Source organism: Mercenaria mercenaria, chromosome 9 (assembly GCF_021730395.1).
Source record: "Mercenaria mercenaria strain notata chromosome 9, MADL_Memer_1, whole genome shotgun sequence".
Classification (NCBI taxonomy): domain Eukaryota; kingdom Metazoa; phylum Mollusca; class Bivalvia; order Venerida; family Veneridae; genus Mercenaria; species Mercenaria mercenaria.
Genome location: NC_069369.1, coordinates 44,413,146 through 44,437,350, shown reverse-complemented (window position 1 = coordinate 44,437,350; position 24,205 = coordinate 44,413,146). Strand labels below are relative to the sequence as shown.

The following is a 24,205-nucleotide window of genomic DNA, read 5'->3' as shown; positions in this document are numbered from 1 at the left end:
GTAAATAAATTTAAAAACTGTTACTCAGCTTGGTCTTTCCTTGATCTAACTTTAGAGTAAACTTGATATACCTAGGGTAGTAACCTAGGGTAGTACTTCTACTTCTACTTCTACCACTTTATGGCCAACATCAACAAATTGATAATACTGCCATTTTAGGTATGCGCGAGAAAAAGAAAAAAATACAGTGTGAAGATATGTACAGTGAAAGGGTTAAAAACAAAGAAACTTACTGAGTCTAGATAAAGAGTTGTGCCACCTGAGACTTGGAGGCCTCAAGCGACCCTACCGACACAATGTCTGGAGGTAATGTGTTCCAATCACGTAATGTTCTTGGGAAAAACGACTCCTTCCTGTAGTCGCACCTACACGATGGAACTTGATAGAATTGCCCAGTTCTGGATTGGTGTTTGTTCGCGGATATCACAAGTTTATCAGTTTTATCGATTGCTACTAAATCATGATGTATCTTATATAGCATACACAGTCGTGCTTCTCGTCGACGGGTTTCAAGGGATTTCCACTGAAGATGTGTTACCATATCTGTAACACTAGACCTGTTTCCGTGCCGATGTAAAACGTATCTCGCTGCCCGGCGTTGGACCATTTCAAGCCTTTGAATATAATTTTGATGATATGGGTCCCACACAGAACTAGCGTACTCTACAGTAGGTCGAACTAATGCCTTGTATGCATTCTCTTTCACTTTGGTTGCACCGATGTTCAAGTTCCTTTTTAAAAAACCAAGTGTTCCATTTGCTTTATTACAAATTTTACTTATATGTTCATTCCACCGAAGATCTGATGTAATATTACAGCCTAGATATTTAACTGACGATACTGATTCCAGAGTATGCCCATGCAAAATATACTGATGTTTAATAGGTGAACGTTTGCGAGAAATGGTAATTACATTACACTTTTCCGGGTGGAAAACCATTTTCCATTTTTGTTCCCAAGACGTATCTGTCTCAGTACTGATAGTTATACTGTGTTTTCCTATCCTGGATATAGAACTTGTGATATATTGAAGAAGGATATCATCTACGAAGTTGTTCCATTTTTCTCGGTAAGTGTGAATTTTGAGATATAAACGTATTCAGCAAAAATGAAACTTCTGTCTTTAAAATATATTACAAAAGACGATGCATTTGGCGTTCTTTACAGTCACAACAGGAGTGACAGAAGTTTAATCTAATCAACAGTATAATTAAATTATCTCGTCACATTTTCGCACCTATTTTACGACGGTTTCATTATAACGATGATTAGTAGATCAATAACACACGCGTATAAGTAATGTGTATTTTAACCGCAACAAAGATGTCTGTTTTTATTTTCTGCAATTCTCTATCCTTCTTTAACAACGCAGTAGAAGACTGAAGGCTCGGAAAATATGACATTGGCAAGAAAGTCTTACATGTTGTTCATTAGGCTCTTGAATAATAAAGAAATGTAAAAAAATAATAATGAAATGGACATTTATTGTTTTCCGCTTTTTAATATATCACAATTAAAAATAAATTTGGTGATAAAAGCGATACCGACCGAGAGAATTATTTAACTGTTTTAGCAGTATGTCACTTTACATATTTTTAGAGTAATTTTGATGAGAAATGAAATGTTTCGCATCATGAGTATGATGCTTAATTTATATTTTAGCTATACAGGCCGGTTTAGCACAAATATATACTGCATATATTAGACAGTTACGTAAGCTTTCTGTATATTTTTAACACTATAAAAGTTGTTCAATTTGAATTTTAAACATATTTACATTCCCAAAATATAAGACAATTAACTGAAACTTGAATTAAAAAAAAAAATACAATGCCCTTAGTATTAAAAATATAATATGATAGAAAGTCTAATTAACTTTTTAAAAATCATAGTAAGAAAAGAGAGAGCAATAAATCCTTACCCCTGGTCATAATAAAAGAAAGTTTTAATTAGAAATACAATAAAGAATAAATAAACAACTAATATCTGTCACATATGTTTTACTAAAAATAACCAACATGCTTTATATTCATTTTTGTCATTAAAATAAAAAAAGATACTTCAAAAGTAGGGAGACAGTGGTTTCTAAAAAAGTAGATTGAGCATATCCCTGCATACGAAAGGTGTTAAAGGTTATTAATCACATTAAAAGTCGTTGATTCGGGGGTGTTAATGGTGTTTAATTGTATGAGAAGTTGTTGATCGACCGAATGAAATGTGTCAAAATTTTCCCCTAGTAGAATTAAATGTGTTAATAGTTGATTGGGGTGAGGAAATAATTTGTTATAAAAAAGTTTAATAAAAAGTTTAATCTTATTCAAATGTTTGAAAATAAGCAGCATCAAATACGGACATTTAAACAATACTCATCCAGCAGACTTACTAAAACAAAGAAAAAACAAACAGAAAAACAACAACAGAAAATCCTCCTTGTTAAACCGATCATTTTTAAAGCAAAAAGTTCTTAAAACAAACGAAAACTTATGTATATTTTTAGCACATAATATACTTATTTGAAAGAAACAACCGAATTAATTTATCATACTTTGATTTTTTCACTCAAAAATACGTTTTAAAAAGGGGGCCGAAAAAGGGGGGACGAAATGACCAATTTGAAATCGCCGAGGGGGACGAAATGACCAAATCGGGGACGAGTTGACTGGGGGACAATTTGACTGTAAATCGATAATTCACTATTATATGTGCACTTTTTGAAAATGTTGCATTATCTTGTTAATAATTTATTGTCACTCCTTGGTATTATTTATATGAGCCGTGCCATGATAAAACCAACATAGTGGGTTTGCTACCAGCATGGATCCAGACCAGCCTGCGCGGAGCAGGATCCATGCTGTTCGCTTTCAAAACCTATTGGAATTAGAGAAACCGTTAGCGAACAGCATGGATCCTGACCAGACTGCGCGGATGCACAGGCTGGTCTGGATCCAGGCTGGTCGCAAACCCACTATGTTGGTTTTCTCATGGCACGGCTCAATTATATTGATATATAACAAAGTTTGCCTTTATCCTGGCATTATGATTTTTAAGATGAATCACTGTATTTGAATTCTCATTTCCACTTTAAATGTTATTTACCGACCGAGTCTCTGTGGAAATTCAGGTATCATTTGATCTAGTTCATTAATGATGAGTTTATGTGTATTATCTAAATAAATGAACCTATTTTCCGAGCAACATCCTCCGTACAACAAATATACTCTGTTACCCGCGATTATTCACAGAGGATGCACTTTATACGAAATTGGAGTGTCCGATTACCACACTGGTTAGGCAAAACGACAGTCCTCGCGTTGTTACGTCAGACCGAGCGTATTTGACCGCCAAGGCTCGAGAAAAAATGGCGAATTCAGATAAGGATATTCAGGTGAGGCATATTTCTTCCCTTGTATTTTCCATCGTATGCTCAATTTACTTAAATGACCAGTCTTACGGAATATCCAAACCATCTCTCCATTCGCCGAAATATTTTATATTACTAGAAACAGAATAGTTTCGGACTAAAACGCAACAAAGTTCTAGTGGCGATGAAACATGTAAAATTGTTCACACTTTGTCCTCTGTTTATCAATATCAACGTAATCCAGCCATCTTCTGGTACCTGAAGACACTATATACATCTGTAATGGGTTGCTACAGAACTTATTTTGACGAATGTATTCTTTATGCCGTTTAAACGCACTTTTTAAAATGCAACGTTAGGGGATACCGATCGCAATACACCGTTGATGTTCGAGAACCACTTTCGTAAATGATTTTTACCTAAAACAACCGCCAAATATGTACTTATCCTTTAATAATCAATTGTCATGAACATACACTCACCGGGGATCGAACTCACGATCTCGCGATCCGTATATCTTTGCTCTCCCTATTGAGCTGAGCGGGCGAGACTTTGAATTCAGTTGCCCTACGTATACTAGTACGGCCTGGTTAATTCCAATAACCTTATATCAAACTGTTTATTATCAAAACACTTAAACAACTGCCGTGTACATGAATTTGATATTCTTTTATCATATACTTGAGAAAAACATCATATCTTGAATCCAAAAATTAAATGCTTAACAAGAAAAAGACTTTCACAAATTTGACTACTTATAATTAATCTTGAGCTTAGAAGTGAAAGTTTTCGGCGTACTGAATGGTATACAAGGATGGATACTTGCATGGAATATAAGTCGGCCATTTAAAGATTCGTGTATGAAATAATACTGAAAATATCACACTGACCCTGACCTTGGGTGAGGCTAAATGTGGAATCATCTTTAGGCTTATTAAATAAAAAATGACGTAAGATCTGGGCTGATGCACATAAATTCATTGTCCAAATTATATCAAATTACAAAGATATTACATTTTTCTAAAGATTTATATTGTAAAATTATAATTATTTATATGGCACAAAACCACAAAATATGTTGTTTTCTTGGTAGGTGCAATTATTTCATATAAGAAGTGAGCTAGACTAACAATTCTACTCAAATGTGAGGAAATAAAAAGTAATGAACGGATAACAAACTGTAAAATCAAGGGATTTCCTATCGCCTTTATGCAGTCTAAAGAAAAACGTTTAAACTATAATATTATTTTCTTACAGAGTAAGAGGTCCTTTATGCAAGAACTGCTTATCGCATACCATTCTTGTATCCAAGTCGTTCTGCATATGAATGCACACATCTGCAATGATCCCGGCACCTATTTTCCATGAAATTGCGACCACAAACTGGGTACGTTTAGGTAATACCTGCATAGAACACCTGCAACACGTTGACTTGAATTGATGTAGTCGTTTCTGCCGTTCAAGTTTGTCTTTTCTTGTGAACATGTTTTCCGATTATTTTGTCAACATGGATCAAGAAAGGTATTTTCTTGTGAACATGTGTTCCGATTATTTCGTCAACATGTATCATCAAATGTTTAACACTGTCACTATGCTATAACATATACGTGTGTTTTATCGTTTGTTTTACGGTAATGTGATTCGTGACACATACAGAACAGGCGATTTCGTTCCCCTGCATGGATCTGCTAAGCAATGGCACAAATCTGAAAATATAAAGCAAAGCGTTTGTGACTGTCATTTCACTTTAATGACTTAAGTTTTAATGTTTTACACCTTAAGTCACGTTCTAGCTTCCAGCTTTTTCTTGCATGAACAATTAATATGTCCATCATGGAATTTTACCTTCTTGTTAGAACTACTGTTGTTCCACTAGCTTTACCTTGACAGTAGTAGCTTCCTCGACTTAAAATATCACAACAGCGAGAGCGGATGCAATGGTCAAAAGGTAACAAGAAACTAGGGAAAATGAATTCGAAACATGAATGACATGTATAAATGTTGATTTTTGGTGTGTGTGTTTTTTTTTTGTTTTTTTTTTTTTCCCCTGGCGCGCTAAAGAAAAAGTCAAGCTTTTGGATTTGTGATAGAATTCTGTCAAAAGTCAGTTTTCTTTATTGATTAGCAAAAGTATTATTTCTTATAATTAGAAGGACGACGTACGTTGTCATGATGACACGTTTTAGTTTACTATAGTTTATTAGTAAAGTATTAATAAAATCTAAAAGAAGATCATTTGCAAACCAAGTAAAATAAAAGAAGACTTCGTTTGACTGGGCTACATCTATGCCCTCTAGTACCGGTAAATACATACATACAGAAACACCGCAGCTAAAGGACCGAAGTAATAAGAACAAAACTAGTAAGGTTAATGTAAAAAAAGAAGTTCTACATACAGAAATGCAGTAGAAGAATAAAGAATTCAGACTTCGGCGTTAAAGGATAAGTATTTGGCGTTTGTTTTAGGTAAAAGTCATTTACGAAAGTGGTTCTCGAACATCAGCGGTGTATTGCGATCGATATCCCCTAACGTTGCATTTTAAAGTGCGTTTAAACGGCATAAGGAATACCTCCGTCAAAACTTATTTCGTTAGCAACATTACTCTTATATATAGAGTGTTTAGGTACCCGAAGATGGCTGGATTACGTTGATATTGATAATGCGATGATAAATTGTGTCCAATTTTATATGTCTGTTTGTCATTTGAACATCACACAACAAACTTTGTTGCGTTTTACTACGAAACCATTCGTTTTCTAGCGATATAGAATATTTCGGCGTATGGACAGATGGTGTGGATACTCCGTAAGACTAGTCATTTAACTAGAATGTGCATACAAGTGAAAATAGAAGGAAGAAAATAAGCCTTACCTGACCATTGGTGTCAAAATTCGCCATTTTTTCTCGAGCCTTGGCGATCAAATACGCTCGGTCTGACGTAACAACGCGAGGACTGTCGTTTTGCCTAACCAGTGTGATTACATTTGAAACAATTAAAATATTTATAAAACGTAAAATTTATAATAAAGTTAAATGAATCAACAATGTTAATAAAATAATTATGGCAAATATGTAGGCCTATATTTGTCTGCCTGCATAAAATACAAGTTTGGTATGTAGCCATTTTTACTCATAGATACATCACGGAAATAATAAGATTTTAAGTGGTCAAGAGGTCTTTTTTTAAATTATAATTTCAAAATAAATGAATCGCTTGTTGCAGTGGCATATCTCTGCCGATGATAAACTTTCAAATACGTGTTTTTTGGGTTTTTTTTCAGCAGCAGTTAATAGTTTCAGCATATATTGCGATCATAAATTGCGCAAAAGCAGGGACATAAATAGTTACAATATCCCTGGCAAAAGGTAGCGAACTAATTATGTTATTCATCGCTATAACAACTATTATTATAAAGTAATAACAAGATCATATCATTTTATGATATATATATATATATATATATATATCATGCAATCCGTGTACTTGCAGTGCAATCATACTTGTGTCCGAGATTCTTCCGAGAGCCCAGAACCTCTTCACTGGTTGTCATCTCCGCCAAGAGTTTCTCGATCATTGGAACTACGATGCTGGTGCGGTCAGTCGTCTGTTACACTCACTCTCCACTGAACTCCAATGGATAAGAATTATCCAGCATACAGCATACAGATTTTCATACTCCCCTTTCGACGCAGTTTGTTGAAGACTTAATGTGTGCATGTGAATCAGGATTAAACAAAGAAAAAATATGCAGTGCAGTGCCGACTGAAATTAATAGTGGTGATATATATGTTATTGATCTAGACTCGCTTCCTAACAAAAAAGATGTTCGAATTGATAAATATATGTGGTTAAATGGCGGAAAAAAATCAAAGAAACCTACACTCTTTAAAACATTTTTCAAAATCAGATTGCCTGATAACAATTATTCGAAATCCTTTCAAAAGTACATATTTGAACGCATTGAAAACGGAAAATTTGCAATATTACATTATATTGGCGACGCGTCTGTGTATCAACCGTTGGCACATGGGGATTCAAAGAAAGGATCTGTATTCGTAAGAACATGTCCGTCTGTAAATGACGAAATTAAATCTCGCGCAGACGATGTTTCTGCATCTGCAAATTTGATAGATAAAGAACTGAAATGCAGAGCAAAAAAGGGTGCTGATTTTGGTGTAAAAACTTCAAGAACTCTAGATCAGGTAAAAAATCACCTCTACAAAACTAGAAGAGAAAAACGCTTTAGTAATGATGAAATAGATCTATACAATTTGTGTGAAATTTCAATAGAACTTGAAAATTTTAATAAGCAAATAGATGTTTACCCTACACTGGTGTGTATTTCTGGTCAAGAAGAAATTCAGAAAGAATTTAATGAACTACTTACATTTGACTCTGGCACTACCATTAAAATGTATTATGATACAACCTACCAGATGGGGCAGTTGTTTGTCAGTGTTTTATCATATCAGCACGTTCTGTTTGAGGACAACAAAATCATTCCCGTAGCGTTCATGATGCACAAGAGAAGGGACTCCAAATTCCACGAACGTTTCTTTAATGTCATTAAGGAACATATACCAAATCTTAGCAAAACAAAATACCCCATAATATGTGACAGAGAAGCGGGTATTAAGCTCGCTATTAAGAACTCAAGTCTCAAGTCAGTTCGTCATGGGTGCAGTGAATATTATAAATGTGTAAAGATTGAATCCATTCTTAGGCAAATAGTGTTGGTAAATCAAAGAAAAGATACAAATACATGATTTCTAAGTACTTTATTTCTTTCAAATCTCTGTTTCTGCTGAACATAAGGCAGACGGTCTCATTCCGGCAAAGTCAAACAACAGGCATCTGCTACCTATGACTCCCGCCAATTTTGTGCTACCATCATCAAATAATTTATACTTATAATACAAGACATGAGGGCGATGTTGTCTATATTTTACACAGAAAGAAAAATAAAGTTATCTGATATTGTTTTGTTACTCATAGGATTTTGAACATAATGTGTTAAGTGAATACAAATATTTGTGAATCTATATTTTGCGGAGACGTAAGCGCCCCAATTTGCCGCCATTGTACTTTTATGAAATGTAAACAAGATTCATAAATAAACCTGAAAATTTTACTGTCGCCAGATTAAATTTAGAAGCAAACAACTGATATACAATGTATATAAAACAGGTAAACAAACCGACTTCAATGATTTTTATTGCTGCATGTTATCGGTTGCAGTAAGCTACTTTTAGCGATAACAAAGGATTTTTTAATTTTAAAAAAATATAAGCATATGATACATAAAAATGAAGGTTTTGTCAAAGGAAAAGCAATAGTGTAATATAAAAAGACTCTAATGGCAAAAAAAACATTGTTTTTTCAAAAATTAAATGAAATTTTATCTTTTTTATTCTGTCAACTCCTCAGTTTCGTTCATAGGTCATTTTGGGGGCTGGAGAACTTAGTTTTCGGTAGAATATATTATGGCAGTCAAGTGAAGAATCATTCAGTTATAATAAATAAATACACATTTAAGTTATTACATTGAAAACAACAGACAGAGTGTGATCACAATAAATAATGTCTCACTAAATGGGTTAAATAGACAAAGTTATTCAAGGAATAGAAACAGTTGCCTGAATATGTATTTATTTAGATAAGAATCTATAACTCTCCATGTTATAATCATAAACACCAATAATAATTTGTGCTCAAAGATAAACAAGCTAAAAATGTGTGGGTGGGGTACACTAGAGTGTATAAAAAACGTTGGAACTATATAAATAATGAGTGTCATGTGCTGATTGCTATACTCAATAATAGCATGCTGCTTTATAAATCAATTTATAACATTATTTTCAATAAAGAATAATTTAAAACATTATATCCTCGCTTGAAATGCATTTTCATTTCTGTCAAAACATTGTCGGCCATTTTACAGGAGAGCTTCAAGGGGACGTAAATCTTATTGACGGAAATCACCGAAATTTTACGACATATGCCTCGTGAGCATTCGTTCATTTCCGGTTTAGCAGCGGAAAATGGCGGAAATTTGACGAGGAAATCTTTCACACCCCCGGTCACTTCAATCCTGCTGCGCCACATTGCGCTGCAATGAAATCAATATTTTATGACTTCATATTGTTTGTAAAGGATTGTATTGAGTATATTTTATCATAACTTTGCCTAATTATATATCTAAATTTAAGAATTTTTTGTTGAAAATTGGCAAACTACTCGCGCTTAGAAAATACTACTGTATCATTTTTCAGGAAATATTTTTAGTGGACGTTAATCTGCTCACAAAAAGCTTTCATTTGATAGTAAAACCAATTGTGTCATGCATATAGTTTTTGTGTAATGATGATTTACATGTTATGACCAAATGCCAGTTATGAAAGACAAGCGCGTCAGTGACGGTATAAAATGTTGAAAGGCGGAAGTTTATCGATCGAATTTGGAACTTACAAATGTATTCTTCCTGAAAATTTATGGATATTGAGTGAGATTATTATACATTTTATCAATTTGTAAAGTTTTTATAACTTTTCAATTTATATGTAAGTTTATATTTTGGATTTTTGTGTATCAGTTATACATTGTGACAGATGTGTACTGCGCTATCGGAAATTTCAGTGATATCGTTACTACTTTGTTGAATCGGATACGGGGCTCCTTTGTTAGCATCACAGGAGTCTGAAATTCTATCAGTAAGACCCTAGAAGACTATCTTTACAAAAAATACCCCTTATATACACTCAGCAAAATTCCTAATTGGTCAGTTTATATTGTATTACTATTTTGTTAGTAATGCATGCATTCACACGAAATTTCACATACCGACATTTGAATAGGTATACCGTTCATCTATATTGTCGCGGTACTTGACATTCGATGTAACGACATTAAACAAGAAACAACACAACAGTGTATTTCTTGTCTTTACCACAATATTTCATGTCATATGCATCAATAACTGTGTGAAAATGAATAAGATACCATTCAAGAAACATCGATGCGTATATACAGAAACTGGCTGATTCGGACCATGGCTGATTCGGACCAGGCTGATTCGGACCAAATAATCTGGCTGATTTGGACCACATACTTTGAAATAATAGTACATAATTGTGCATATATTTTGGCTGATTCGGACCACGTATTTTAAAAATAACAGTAGATAATAAGCATATTTGTTGGCCGATTCGGACCACATACTTTGAAATAAAGTAAATAATGTGCATATATTTTGGCTGATTCGGACCACGTAATAAGAGTAGATAATAAGCATATTTGTTGGCCGATTCGGACCACATACTTTGAAATAAAGTAAATAATGTGCATATATTTTGTCTGATTCGGACCACGTATTTTAAAAATAACAGTAGATAATGAGCATATTTGTTGGCCAATTCGGACCACATACTTTGAAATAATAAGAGTACATAATGTACATATATTTTGGCTGATTCGGACCACGTAATAAGAGTAGATAATAAGCATATTTGTTGGCCGATTCGGACCACATACTTTGAAATAAGAGTACATAATGTGCATATATTTTGGCTGATTCGACCACGTAATAAGAGTAGGTAATAAGCATATTTGTTGGCCGATTCGGACCACATACTTTGAAACAATGTAAATAATGTGCATATTTTAACTGATTCGGAACACGTATTTTAAAATAAGAGTAGATGATGAGCATATTTGTTGGCCGATTCGGACTACATACTTTGAAAGAATGTAAATAATGTGTATGTATTTTAACTGATTCGGACCACGTATTTTGAAATAAGAGTAGATAATGAGCATATTTGGATTTTTTTTTATCTTGGATCACAACTCACTAGATTGTTAAGCGAAGAAAAGAAAAAGGTTTATTTCAATCAATTTTATTTTTATTTATTATTATTTACATAACAATCATAACGGATCACATATGTACCATGGAACAAAATTTTAAAGAAATTAAATTTACATAAAAACATTAATGAATACATCTAAACAACGAAATCAAAACTTTTAGATATAACAAGTTATATGTAATTATGAAATCATGAAACAGCAATCACATTTACAAAGACTAAGACAAGATTTTTATCATTTATGAATATCTAAACAACGAAATCGAGTTTAGAAATGTCAATTAAATGCAACCATGAGATGATTACCTGAAACGGAACAATCATATATTATTTACAAACACATAGAAGAAGAATATTTACACGAAACGTTTATGAAATGACAGACAGACCTTTATTTTCTATCAATGGACATATAACATGATATACAAATACAAATTCATGATATAATATATACAAACTAAGTGGTTTGAGAATTATTATATTATAAACATATATACATAAACACTGCCTTTTCCTGAAAATGTATATTGACCCTTTTTTGTTCTCTGTACGGGGGAAATCAAAATGTGTCTCTAGCAATTAAACATTGAATGATTTAGTGTACAAAAGCAATTATGAAATGAACTAGAACAGAACACAGAGCAATATTTTTTTTTTGTGTGGCTGATTTCTCCTTGTTGTAACCTTTTGTACTGGTAACTGGAGAGACCTGAAAAAAAGAGAAAACATAATATTAAGCATCCTCTTTAGTTGAAAAATGGGGGTGGGGAAACAACAAGTAAATTAAATATTTAATTTTCTTATAATACAATTGCACTAATCATTTATATTATCTATAGAAATATATTATTATTATATTGCATTTATATCTATTATAACTGTAAATGCAATTCAAAATAATTAATTCAGATAGTCAATTACCTGTGTTCCCACATGTTAAATGCTGCCAGCCGCCACAGGAATCGCAGTCGATTGCCCGACTACGAGTGTAGACTTCTTTAGAGCAATGAAGACAAAGATATTTAGTAGCCATGATTGACTTTGTGACGAGATATACAAATTCAAGGTATTAAAGGGTTCAGGATTAAAGAGTAAAATATGTCCTATATTTGCATTATTCACTCAACATGCCATGATCACTTTAATTCATTAATCACTCATTATACGTTAATAACATCACTCAATACTTTTAATTGGCGAATGACACCTCGTTCTCATTATTGGCTTGTATTATTACACGCTGTGAGAAACAAATTTAATTAATAATTTGATTTCCTTTTATCATCACCCGTTGTGACAAACAACAGTTAAAGAGGTACTTTATTGATCATTACATTTGGATGTTCATGAAATTACAAGGATACGATTTCATTTCAAGGTTTATTTATTGTGTATTTAAATTATGGCAATTTATGCGTTATTTGGACATAAATGTTTCAAAAGTTCAGGATTATGTGGATTAAATTTGATGTAAGGATACCAAATGTACATCGTACACACAGGTAAAAAGTTTGTTTTGTGAAGCTTAAGTGCAATATACAGTAATCTAGATACGCACTTTTATCTCATAAAATTTTTATTTAACACTCAAAAATGTTATTATTACACATAATATCATTGTAAGAAAAATTTAAACAATTTGGGCCGAATAAGCCGAAGAATTCTGGGCCGAATCAGCCATGGTCCGAATCAGCCTGTATTCGTATATACGAACAACAACAGTCAGCCAATGTCATCGTGTGACGTCACATCACTAATGTCGCGGTACAGGTAAAAAATTGTGGCAATCAAACTATCATAGGTTAAAAAAACACTAAATATTATTCAAACATTGAAAAGCTATCTAAGTCAAACTAACAGGAACACTCAAAAGTCAATAAATGCCAATTTAAACATTTTATATTAACTGTTTACATTGGTACTATCGAAAATATTCTCCTCTGGGCAGTGTACATACCAGATATTTTGCAAGTAAATCACAAGGTCGCTGGTGTGGTCGTAATGTAGCAGAGCATAAAAATAGTACTATTTCTGGATATTTTCTATCTGAAACATGTTTCAATTCACTGCTCAGTATCATGGGTGTATTTTGAGCAGATGGTCGCGGGGCCCCCATCCACTCCTCCCTCTTAAAATCCGGCGAGTTAAGACGTTTTGATGTTTCGCCTAATACTGATATTTCATTCATTTTAGTGTAGTTTGGGGATGTTACTTAAAATTTGGTGTCCTCTAACTCCAAATGAATACACTGTTCAGTGTCAATTAGTTTGTTGTCAAATAAACTGTTGATCCATAACAGCAAGATTAATGAATGAATTTATCCCTTAAGTGAATTCTATTAGAAATTCACCAAAAATATAAATTAATTAATTAATTAGGCATAATATGCACCAATTTATTTTGTTTATTATGAAGGTATAATGATAATCGGCACGGAACTGATTGTATAATAATCGATTAAGCGACATTAAGTAAAAGAAACTGTTTGTGAAAACGTCCCATGTATCTCGATCGTAACAACTACTAAGTGTGTGTAAAACATAAATACACTAAGGGTTAATTATCAATTAAAAACTGATTTTTTCCCAACATATTTAAAAATTTTTTGTTTAATCTTTATATCTTTTTTTATGCCATTTCGAATCCTCGTGATTTATTTGGTGTACCTCGGTTATTTACGTTCCGAAAGAAAATGTAACAAATTGGATGAACGTTGTTATCTGTAAATCATTTAGATCTAAGTTTAAGGTGAATTCTGATGAAATGTTATTTGTTATTTCATTTTCAACAAAATTTGAAATGTAAATGACCCTGAATCTCTGGAAAAACGGAGGTCCGTACCCCTAGAAAACCCCTAATACAAGGGGGGTATTCGATCTACTCCTTACCACCAAAACAAAATGGCGGCCAAAACTGAAAATGAGAGTTTTTCTTACTTTTTATCTTTTTTAAGGATTTCTAGACCATTACACATGGCTATCCAGAGATTTTTTGCGCTGTTTTGACTCCGAAATTCGGCGTCTTCCCAACTGACAAAAATGGTCAAAATTCCCCAAAAAATACTTAAAAATTCCCAAAAACGAGATGATTTTGCCAATTAGATTGATTTATTGTGAAAGTTGAACTAAAACGTTGCAAATAATCATAAAAATTCCGACTCTAATTATGGTTTATTCGCAGAATTTTGTTGCCAACTCGAAGCGCGTTGTTTACATAAAACGGGTCACGGCATTTAGTATGAATTTCATCACGGTCGCTAAACGCTTTTTCATGCGTCAAAATGAGTCGGAAAAAAAATTGTTAGAAACTTATCTAAATTATTGAAAAATGTCGCATAATTCCAAATATTATAATAAGAAAATAAAACTTAAAACACGCCATCGGTACTCCGGACATTCAAACATCTTTTGGTAAAGTTAAAGAGAAATTAAATTCAAATCAAACGTCTGAAAAGCAAAGTGATCTGTCCAAGAAATCTGAGTCCCCACAAAATGACCCTCAGAAATCTCAGTGCATATTTGAATGAAATAAATTTACCTTAAAATAAAACTTTTCAAAATGATTTCTTTATTAAGATTTGTTAATTTTTCCCAATTTTGAAGTTTATCGTGCTAAAAATTCCCATTTGAAAAGGCATGGGCTGTTGCCAAAAAAAGTAAAAAAATCACTGCTATCAACCTGCTCCACTGTTTTTTCTATCTATCGATACCTTTCACTTTGGAAACAGTGCTGTAATTTGTCTGGAATGCTGGTCATGGGATTTGAATCGATGGAAAATCTTCTGTTAAACACTGGATAAGGAATAGTGCGATTAGCAGAAATGTTTTTCTTTCCTAGTTATTCATACAGCTGTGAGCTATTTTTCTGATTAGAAGTAAAATGTCAATATATATTTCCTTCATGGTTAGTCTGGAGCCGATTAAAAGTCATAATTTTAAATTACACAGCTTTTTGTCTGATTGTGAGGAACAGTGTACGAAAATAAGAGGATAAGGTGCAGTTCACTTCTTCAAGCGACTTTTTTCTTCGCTCTTTTCAGAGACAAGTAAAATTCTGTTAAAATATATTTTTGGTGATCACTTATAACTATCTCTTGCTCAATGTAGTAAGATTTAAAAGGTATCTGCCTGTCTATCAGACACGTGATGAACTGAAAGCCAAAAGTTTAGCAAGTATTTAATATAGTATCCCTTGCTCACATTTAACTATCTGTAAATTTCTATTTGGTATAGGAGGGTTTACACTGTGCTTTCACATTTGAGTTTTGACAAGTGGTGTTTATGCTTCTAATGTTTTCGGAGTTCCCACTATGTGTTAAAGCATACATGTTAATTTTAGGGGTGAAAGCAGTATCATAAAATATGTTTATCAACACATCTTGTTCCAGAAGTTTATAAATAAACAAAACTAAATCTTAATATTATGATTTGAAAACACTACTGCTAACATCTTTTTATAAAAAGGACTACACCTTATTTTCCAGAAGCCTTTCTCCTAATGGTATATAATAATTCAAACATTTTAAAAGCTTCTTTGGAGAAGTAATACACCCAAAATCACTAATTAGGCGCAACCGCCTCGGTAGCCTAGTGGTAGAGCGTCCGCTTCGAGAGCGGGAGGTCGTGGGTTCGATCCCTGGCCGCGTCATACCAAAGACGTAAAAAATGGTACTAGCAGCTTCCTCGCTTGGCGCTCAGCATTAAGAGGATAGTGAAGATGTTGCGCGGTTGACTGTGTCGGTATGTTTAGTATAATAGCTGAAAATATACCAGCATTTTAGCTACATACTGATTACACAAACTGCATTTATTTTTCCGGCTTCGTATATCAAACTAACAAGATGAATTAAAACCAGATTTTATTTTGAACACTCAGAGTGAATTAAACCAGTTTTTTCTCTTTTTTTTCTATGTAATTTAAACGTAGCAGGGGTGTGGAATTCCTATGTCCGACTAGTCCGACTCGGGACTTTTTGACGGCGGACAAGTGAGTTTTCGTATTCCGTTTGTCCGCGGACAAGCATAAATTTTCTGGTTTGAAATGAAAAAAGGAAAGAATAATTTAGAAACGCTGAACAGTGCTTCAAGTTTAAGGAGTTTACAAAAGAATATAATGTACGAAACGGATGTTTCAATCGCCGAGGGCCTCTCGATTTCTCCAGCTTTTGGAAAAACCATAATGCATCTAAATTTAGCATCTCTTTCTCTGCGTTCTGATTGGTTCCCTGTCACGATCTCGCGTGATTTTTGCACACAATAACTCGGCAAATGGAAACCGGAAACAATTATCACAAAGTTTTTGACAAATTTGCTGTTACAACTTCGTCTGCCAACAAAAATGAAAGTCAACAGTCAAAGCACAAAGAGCTCGCTAGTACGAGTCAGGAAGTTTCATGTTTTCTAACAGTCAGAAAGTTTCATGCTTTCTCACATTGCTTCGCATGGCATGATGGGCAGTCTTTTAGGTATTTCTGTTGAATTTTCGACGGCCTCGCGGACGAACCGAAGCTAAAGTGTCGAAAGCTTATTTTTTGAAACAGCTACAGTATTACACTTTATTATGTTTGCTTTTGTTACTACTTGTAGATTATTGTCCAAAATAAAGAATTATTTGCATGCTAAAATGTTGAAAATCCGGACAAGAAAGTTTTGACTGCGGACAAGTACATTTTTAAGTCTCATTTGTCCGTGGACAAGTGAAAAATATTGGGATTTCCACACCCCTGCGTAGTACAAACAATAGTTTTGTCTGAAGGAAAAGTACTGGAATATTTACAGTCATTCTAACAACTTTGAGAACAATCTATCATATTTTCATCATACATAACACAAAATCGATGAGTATGCTCAAGGTAACGTATGTACCAGTTAAGTAAATTATGCATATACAATGTATTTACCGATACCACTTTTCGTTAATTTAATAAAATCTTTTATATGCCCTTTGAATATGTTTCGATAACATTAATTTTTGTATTACTGTTAATGGGCAATAGTTATTCTCATTTGAATTCAATCATCTATATGATACTGCCCTGAAATTTATGTACGTCCTAAATTTCTAGTATATTGGTCTAAAACTATAATAAAGAAAATGTTTTAAGATGTTTAATCACTATCGAGGCAGTTATGCATATCATGTCAGGGCCTTCCCCAGCCGCATAAGGCGCCGCGCTACCGCGGCGCTTAAAACACGAAATATAGCTTCCCGCAGCGCTTAAATATCCCGCGCGGTGCCTCAATTATTAGCGCAGCGTCTTAAATCAGTAAGCGATTTCATCCCCGTGAGATACCTCAGGTAAAATCGACAAGGTCGTTTATATGAATACACAGTGTAGCTAGTTGTTTAACGTGTACTGATAAGGGTTTAAATACGACACGTGTTGATGAAAGTCTGTGTTTTCACAAGTTTGGGAACAGGAGTGATTGGAATATAATTAGTTATGGATTATAATTAGTCTATGCAAAGAAATGGGATAACAGTTGGTGGCGGCATGCATGGGTAAGTTGATTGTTATCGAGTAATAATTAGCAGAGAAAGGCAACTGTATTAAAATGACCATTGATTCTTTGACTGTTTGAAGTTTGAAATCATTGTTCCCGATGAACTGAAGCAAACTTTTTCGAGGATGTTTAATTACTATTGTTTAAGGTGCTGTTAATTTCTAAATATTAAACTTTATCTACTATGATATTTTTGTTTCACTTTGCTTTTGTATCTCTCAAAGTAAACATGAAAACACCAAATGATACAAGTTTCAGTGGAATAACAAAATTTAGGGCAGGTTACCTAACCATCGTTCCTGGGAAAGACCAGTTCCAAATAAACTGCCTACTTTCTTACGTAAAGAACGTGCTAGTCGGTAAAAGGGATGAATGAATTCTCTTCTGCTGTATTTCAAGGAAGTCAATAGTCTATTTCTATGCTAAATAAACATTGATTTATTTAGAATCTCTATTTACAGAATATATTTACAGCATCATGTATGGTCCAAAGAATTTTAGAAGAAAAAAAACAACAAGAAACTTATCAACAACAAAAAAGTTATGATTCATTTTGTCAAGTCATTGAAACATGTTATTGTAACTTATGTTTCATTTCAGGCTCTTTCATCACACTTCTCCCTTGAAGAAGACTGGGCGTTATTGAATGGGCACAGGCGAAAGCCACCCTTACCACAGATGAACACTTTGAGCACAATGGAGTGGATTATTGGTAATCTGTCCAAGTCTCACCCAAACCTGTGCAAAGTCGCTACAGTGGGACTGCTTCTACCAACCTCCACAGCTGGTGTGTATACATGTTCTTTCTGAAACTTGCTGCTTGCAGTAAAATACATAGTTAAACTTGAAATACAGAACCTGCTTCTGTGTGTAAAAAAGCTGCAACGGTGTTGTTAATACCCACAAATATTTAACAGAAATACTGTTGCAATTCATTGTGCAGAAGGACACAAGATAAATGTCAAATCTTAGGAACTTTTACAATATAAATCCATTGTTGGTTATCCTTGCTCTGGGAAAATAACAAATACTTTTTTTTTGTACTTTCAGATTGTGAGAGAGGTTTCAGCAGTTGAATGTGTAAAGACCACCCAACATTCACCAGTGAGCATGAAAGTGCTTAATGCCTTACTCATAGTGTCCATGCAGGGACAAAAAATGAATGACTTTAATTTCAGTGGTGCAGTAAAGGAATGGCACAGAGCCAAAGACAGACACTTATATGAAAAAAAAAAATGCCTATGTGTTGTTAGTGTTAGTACAAAAGAAATGGAAGGACATATGTGTTGTTCGAAAATACTTATAAAAGAAGTGGACATCTGTGTAGTGTATATGATATATTGATGGTTATATGATTATGTGAAAATGTAGAAGTAATGAAATACATGTTGTTGTGTTTTTTTGCATATGGTATACTTAAAAAAGCACCATTTGGTTCGATTTTTTTTTAAAATCGAACACGGGAGGGGAAACCCCTCCCGCACCCACCCCTTATCCCGCCACGCAAACTACCCCAGCGCCTTAAAAAAAATCTGAGAAGGGCCTGCATGTGAATTGCAGAAAAGAAGAATAAACAATATCGCGACAACAAATAGCTTTTTTTCCAAAGCAAGTACATTGTACATATGTTACTGCACAATTACACTGGCATGTAACCTCCTGCTGTACAAAAATAAGAATCTGCGTTTTGTAATCGTCAAAATTCTACGAAACAATATAAAATCCATCCTGTACGAATGAATTGAAGCATTAGGATTGGTGTAAATGAATTACAGATCAAATGGAACTTGAATTACTTTTTCAAATCAACTTTAGAGATAAATAATGGCACCCGTTCAAACTTAAACTTAATGCGAAAATACTTTTCTATCTATTAATTTATTGGTGCGCATGCCCTGCACGTGCAAAATATGCAATATTGGTCAAAACGCCTAATGCGGTTACGCTGGCCGTGAGTCGGCCAAAAATAAATCAACAATTAGCTGCAGTCAAATGTCGGTATGTGAAATTTCTTGTAAATACATGCATTATTAACAAAATAGTAATACAATATAAACTGACCAATTAGGAATTTTGTTAAGTGTATATAAAATAAACACCAGGAATGAAACGTCAAAAACCCAGGGTTGCCTGAAAATACGAACGGAACACAGGGTGATCGGATTATAGCGAGCGTGATGAAGAAATAACACTAAAATACACTTACCACACTCGACAGTGTTCAAATCTGATACACTTTACGAGAATAATCAGACATTTTCTGAGGTTTTCAGAGACTTTCATCTGTTGCCGAAGCCATTCGCTGACGTCACAACAAAACAATTACAGCGCCAAGATAAAAGATAAAATCTTTATTTTATCCTTTAAAATTTGTACATCGAATAAATAATTATAAGAATATTTATCTGTTTATATCAGTCTATAATATGTGCTAGATTCCTTTTGCAATAAAAAGATAATTTACAAAAATTTGACTGGAAAAACTGGTAAAGGGAGGTTACTCTTGGGAGAATCCATTTTTCGATGCAGCGGAATATCTAAATTTCAGTAGTAAAATTTAATACTTGGTGTACCATAAATTTTTTATATGAATAGTAGGGCTGGATCAATATACCGGTATATCGATATGAATTGAATATTCATGTTTACACCGATACGCATATCGGCTTTCTTCATTTATTGATATATTCAGTGATGCCTCTTTTAACACAAAATAAAATCAAACTTCTTCATTTTTTATCACTTGACAATAAGATATTCAGAGAAATCAGAAGAAAAGTACAATTTTGTAACCTCGGGCCGCCATTATAATTATATATCCCAAAACAGTCATTGCGTAAACCACTTTCAAGTTCAAAGATATCCGCCGACAAGCATGACATCTCATGTAAATCAAGCACATGATTTAAGGAAATTTCGCTTTTCATTGGCTTTTATTTTTATTCTCGCACTGACTGGAAATTAACCCACTAAAATGAAATGAAATCTAAACGTAACGTGGTAGTTTTCCATATCGAGCGCACCTGCTACGTAATTTCAGTTGCGGGGAATTCCATTTACAGGGATGTTGTTACCGCGAGTGTTGCTGTTTTAATTTTAGCAATATTCATAATTGAAGAAATAAGTAAATACAAAACAAACTTAAAGATCTGGTATACAGTAATAACGGCCTTGCATAAGTGTTAAGCTCTCAGTCGAAATTTATGACTTTAAGCAGAAATATATGCATTTTCCCGATGTATAGTTCTGAAATATAGACTGATACATGTATTAGATAAAAAGATTGTGCCTTAACGTTTCTTTATCAATTTAAATGAGTTCAAATTTTATAGGAGCCCACACAACTTCACATTTTAAGTTTCTCACGGTCATGTTACCCGAAACAATTATTTTGGACCCGTCATGATGAAGCTTTGAAGTTATATGTCCTACTAGATGTTGTATTATTATCTTCATGAAACTTTGTCAGAATGTTAATCTTGATGATCTCAAGGTCCAGTTTGAATCTGGGTCATGTAGGATCAAAAACTAGGTCACCAGGCAGTGATTTTTTTGCGCCGATTTGACTCCGAAATTCGGCATCTTCCCAACTGACAAAAATGGTCAAAATCCCCAAAAAAATTCTTAAAAATTCCCCATAACGAGATGATTTTTCCCAATTAGGTTGATTTCTTGTGAAAGTTGAACTAAAACGATGCAAATAATCATAAAAATTCCGACTCTAATTATGGTTTACTTGCAGAATTTTGTTGCCAACTCGAAGCCGTTGTTTACATAAAACGGGTCACGGCATAGTACGGCATTTAGTATAACTTTCATCACGGTCGCATAACGCTTTTTCATGCGTCAAAATGAGTCAGAAAAAAATTGTAAGAAAATTACCTAAATTATCGAAAAATGTCGCATAATTCCGAATATTATAATAAGAAAATAAAACTTAAACACGCCATCGGTACTCCGGACATTCGAACATCTTTTGGTAAAGTTAAAGAGAAATTGAATTCAAATCAAATGTCAGAAAAGCAAAGTGATCTGTCCAAGAAATCTGAGTCCCCACAAAATGACCCTCAGAAATCAACAGAAGCTCATGGTGACCCTAAGCTATCTGAGCCATCAGATCCTGTGACATCAGAAAATAACCTGTCTGTTCAACCTCAGTGCATATTTGAATGAAATAAATTTACCTTAAAATAAAACTTTTCAAAATGATTTCTTTATTAAGGTTTGTTAATTTTTCCCAATTTTGAAGTTTATCGCGCTAAAAATTCCCAACTGAAAAGGCATGGGCTGTTGCCAAAAAAAGTAAAAAAATCACTGCCAGGTCAAATTGAAGGAAAAGCTACAGTACAGCCAGCGCGGAACCTTCCTTTGAACACCCGTCGCCGCGATTCAGATTTATGTGTTCGTTTTTACTGTCTGCCGCGACGGATGTCATATCGGATATTTCGGGTGTTCAGGAATGGTCATTGCCGGAGGCAGCAAACGCCGCGCGTTGCGATGGACAGACGCGATGGTCCGTGGTGGTCGGCTGCGAGGAACCCTGGTGTTCATTTAATACTTTTTGAAAGAATTGTTTATTTCATAATTTGTAAATATAAATGCTTAAAATGTCTATACATATACTTATTAATTATTTATAATGTATATCTCGTCCGTATACTCGCAGTCAGTCGCGATGTGATGATATATAATAGTAGATATAATATTGTTTTGTATTTTCTGTAAAATCTAATTACAGTTGCATATTTTTTGTTTTGTTTCAACAGTTTTATTTCTATTTTCAGGTCATTGCAAGCGTATAAATCTTTGATCTTATTGTTCATTTCTAAATTGATTGTTACGTAAATTTTATGTCATTTGCACCTCTTCTAACAATTACGTTACAAATTATGTTTTACTAACACCTGTTTTTACTCTGTTTTATTTATTACGGTACCTAATACGCTCTTTTGTTTCGCTTGTTTGTCAGTTTTCAGATGTTTAGAAATTATTGGTAAGTTTCTTTACACTGTTCAATGATTACTACTAATCAAATTATTGTTGTTTGTTCGTAATATATGTTTAATAATATAATAACTATCTTATTTGTTGACAACTTATTTGTTAACAACCTTTGAGAAGATGAATATATTCAATAGAATTTCAAAACTTTTTACTCGAGTCTTTGATTTAATAGATATATGAGACTTAGCTACATACCTTTCGTTTTCGGAATTCCGCATATTGTCGTAATACTTACTTTTTCTGTAAACAATAGGAACAGTTGCATTTTTTCTAATTACAGGTAAACACAGGCGGCGAATAGGGTGTTTGAGAAGAAGACGAATATGAATTTTTTGTTCAAATAAAATTAGACAGAGTCTGTTATTTTACACTCTCTTGCATATTTATTAACTATTAAAACAGTCATAAGTGACATATGGTGACTGAAAAAAGTCTGCCTTTATTTGTTCTCAGTGTTGTTTATTTTTTCTCTGGGCCTTCGGGTTCCTGGAGTCATCTCTGTTGTGATTATTTTTTCTCTGGTCTTTCGGGATGCTTGAGTTGATCCACGGTCTATACATACTGCACTGTGAAGTGAAGTTCCGTCTTATGGTAGGTTTTGCTGGGGTGGTGATGGTTGGTGAACATGATGCCGCATATTTCATTACCCCTCAAGCTTTTAATTTATTAGTTTACATGTTAGTGTTCTGTGTACTTAAAGGTTTTATTTTTGATATGGTTCTACTTTGCAAATGCGGGCTCTGAGGTTGTGTTTTTGGTGCTCTGTGCTTCCGAGAAATCTGCTCTTATATCTATTATCTTTATTAACTATTACAATAGCTGTCATTAAATAACATTTAACATGGGTGGTTACACTATAAGAAGATTCAAACATCTGTAAAATATCTGTCATATCAAAATTGTTTCTTTTTTATGAATTTTTTTTATTTGACGATACTAATATATTGATGATAATTAATATATATTCACATTCATATCCTAATAAATGACTTTTGCTACTGGAGTTAACTAAACTAAAACATGATGAAACAGATATATCAATCTGAATGAGAAGTCTTTTGGATGTCCGGTAAGCACCAAAAATTCCTTGGGATATAATATAGTCACAGACAAGTACAAGTAGTATTTGTAAGCTGCATTAGTCAATATTTCTAAATCATAGTTGTGTATCTTTGACGTTACCTATCTCGGACGTTATATGTATCCGACGTTATTTGTCTCTGACGTTATATAACTCTGACGTTATTTGTCTCTGACATTATATATCTCCCACGTAATGTATCTTCGACGTTATTCTTTTTCGACGCAATTATGTCAGGTCTCAGCGCTGTTACTAGTCTTGGTGCGTCCAGCTGTCGTCATGTCGTTTTTCGTGTTCCTGTCATTGCTTGTTCTGGCCTTGCCATATATAGCTCATATTTTAATGGTAATAAAACTAATTTTGTGTACACAAAGTTCTAGATGTCT

The 24,205-nt window shown here is 33.7% G+C and overlaps 1 protein-coding gene across 1 annotated transcript in view; it reads left to right on the top strand.

Annotated features, from left to right (window-relative positions):
• Nucleotides 1-8,473: 8,473 nt before the first annotated feature.
• Nucleotides 8,474-24,205, top strand: part of LOC123546154 (structural maintenance of chromosomes protein 3-like) — a 446,003-nt gene continuing 430,271 nt past the window's right edge. Inside the window, exon 1 of the mRNA XM_053551316.1 lies at nucleotides 8,474-8,550. Within this exon, the coding sequence (XP_053407291.1) occupies nucleotides 8,536-8,550 (15 nt within the window). The 5' untranslated portion in view covers nucleotides 8,474-8,535. The remainder of the gene's footprint in view (nucleotides 8,551-24,205) is intronic.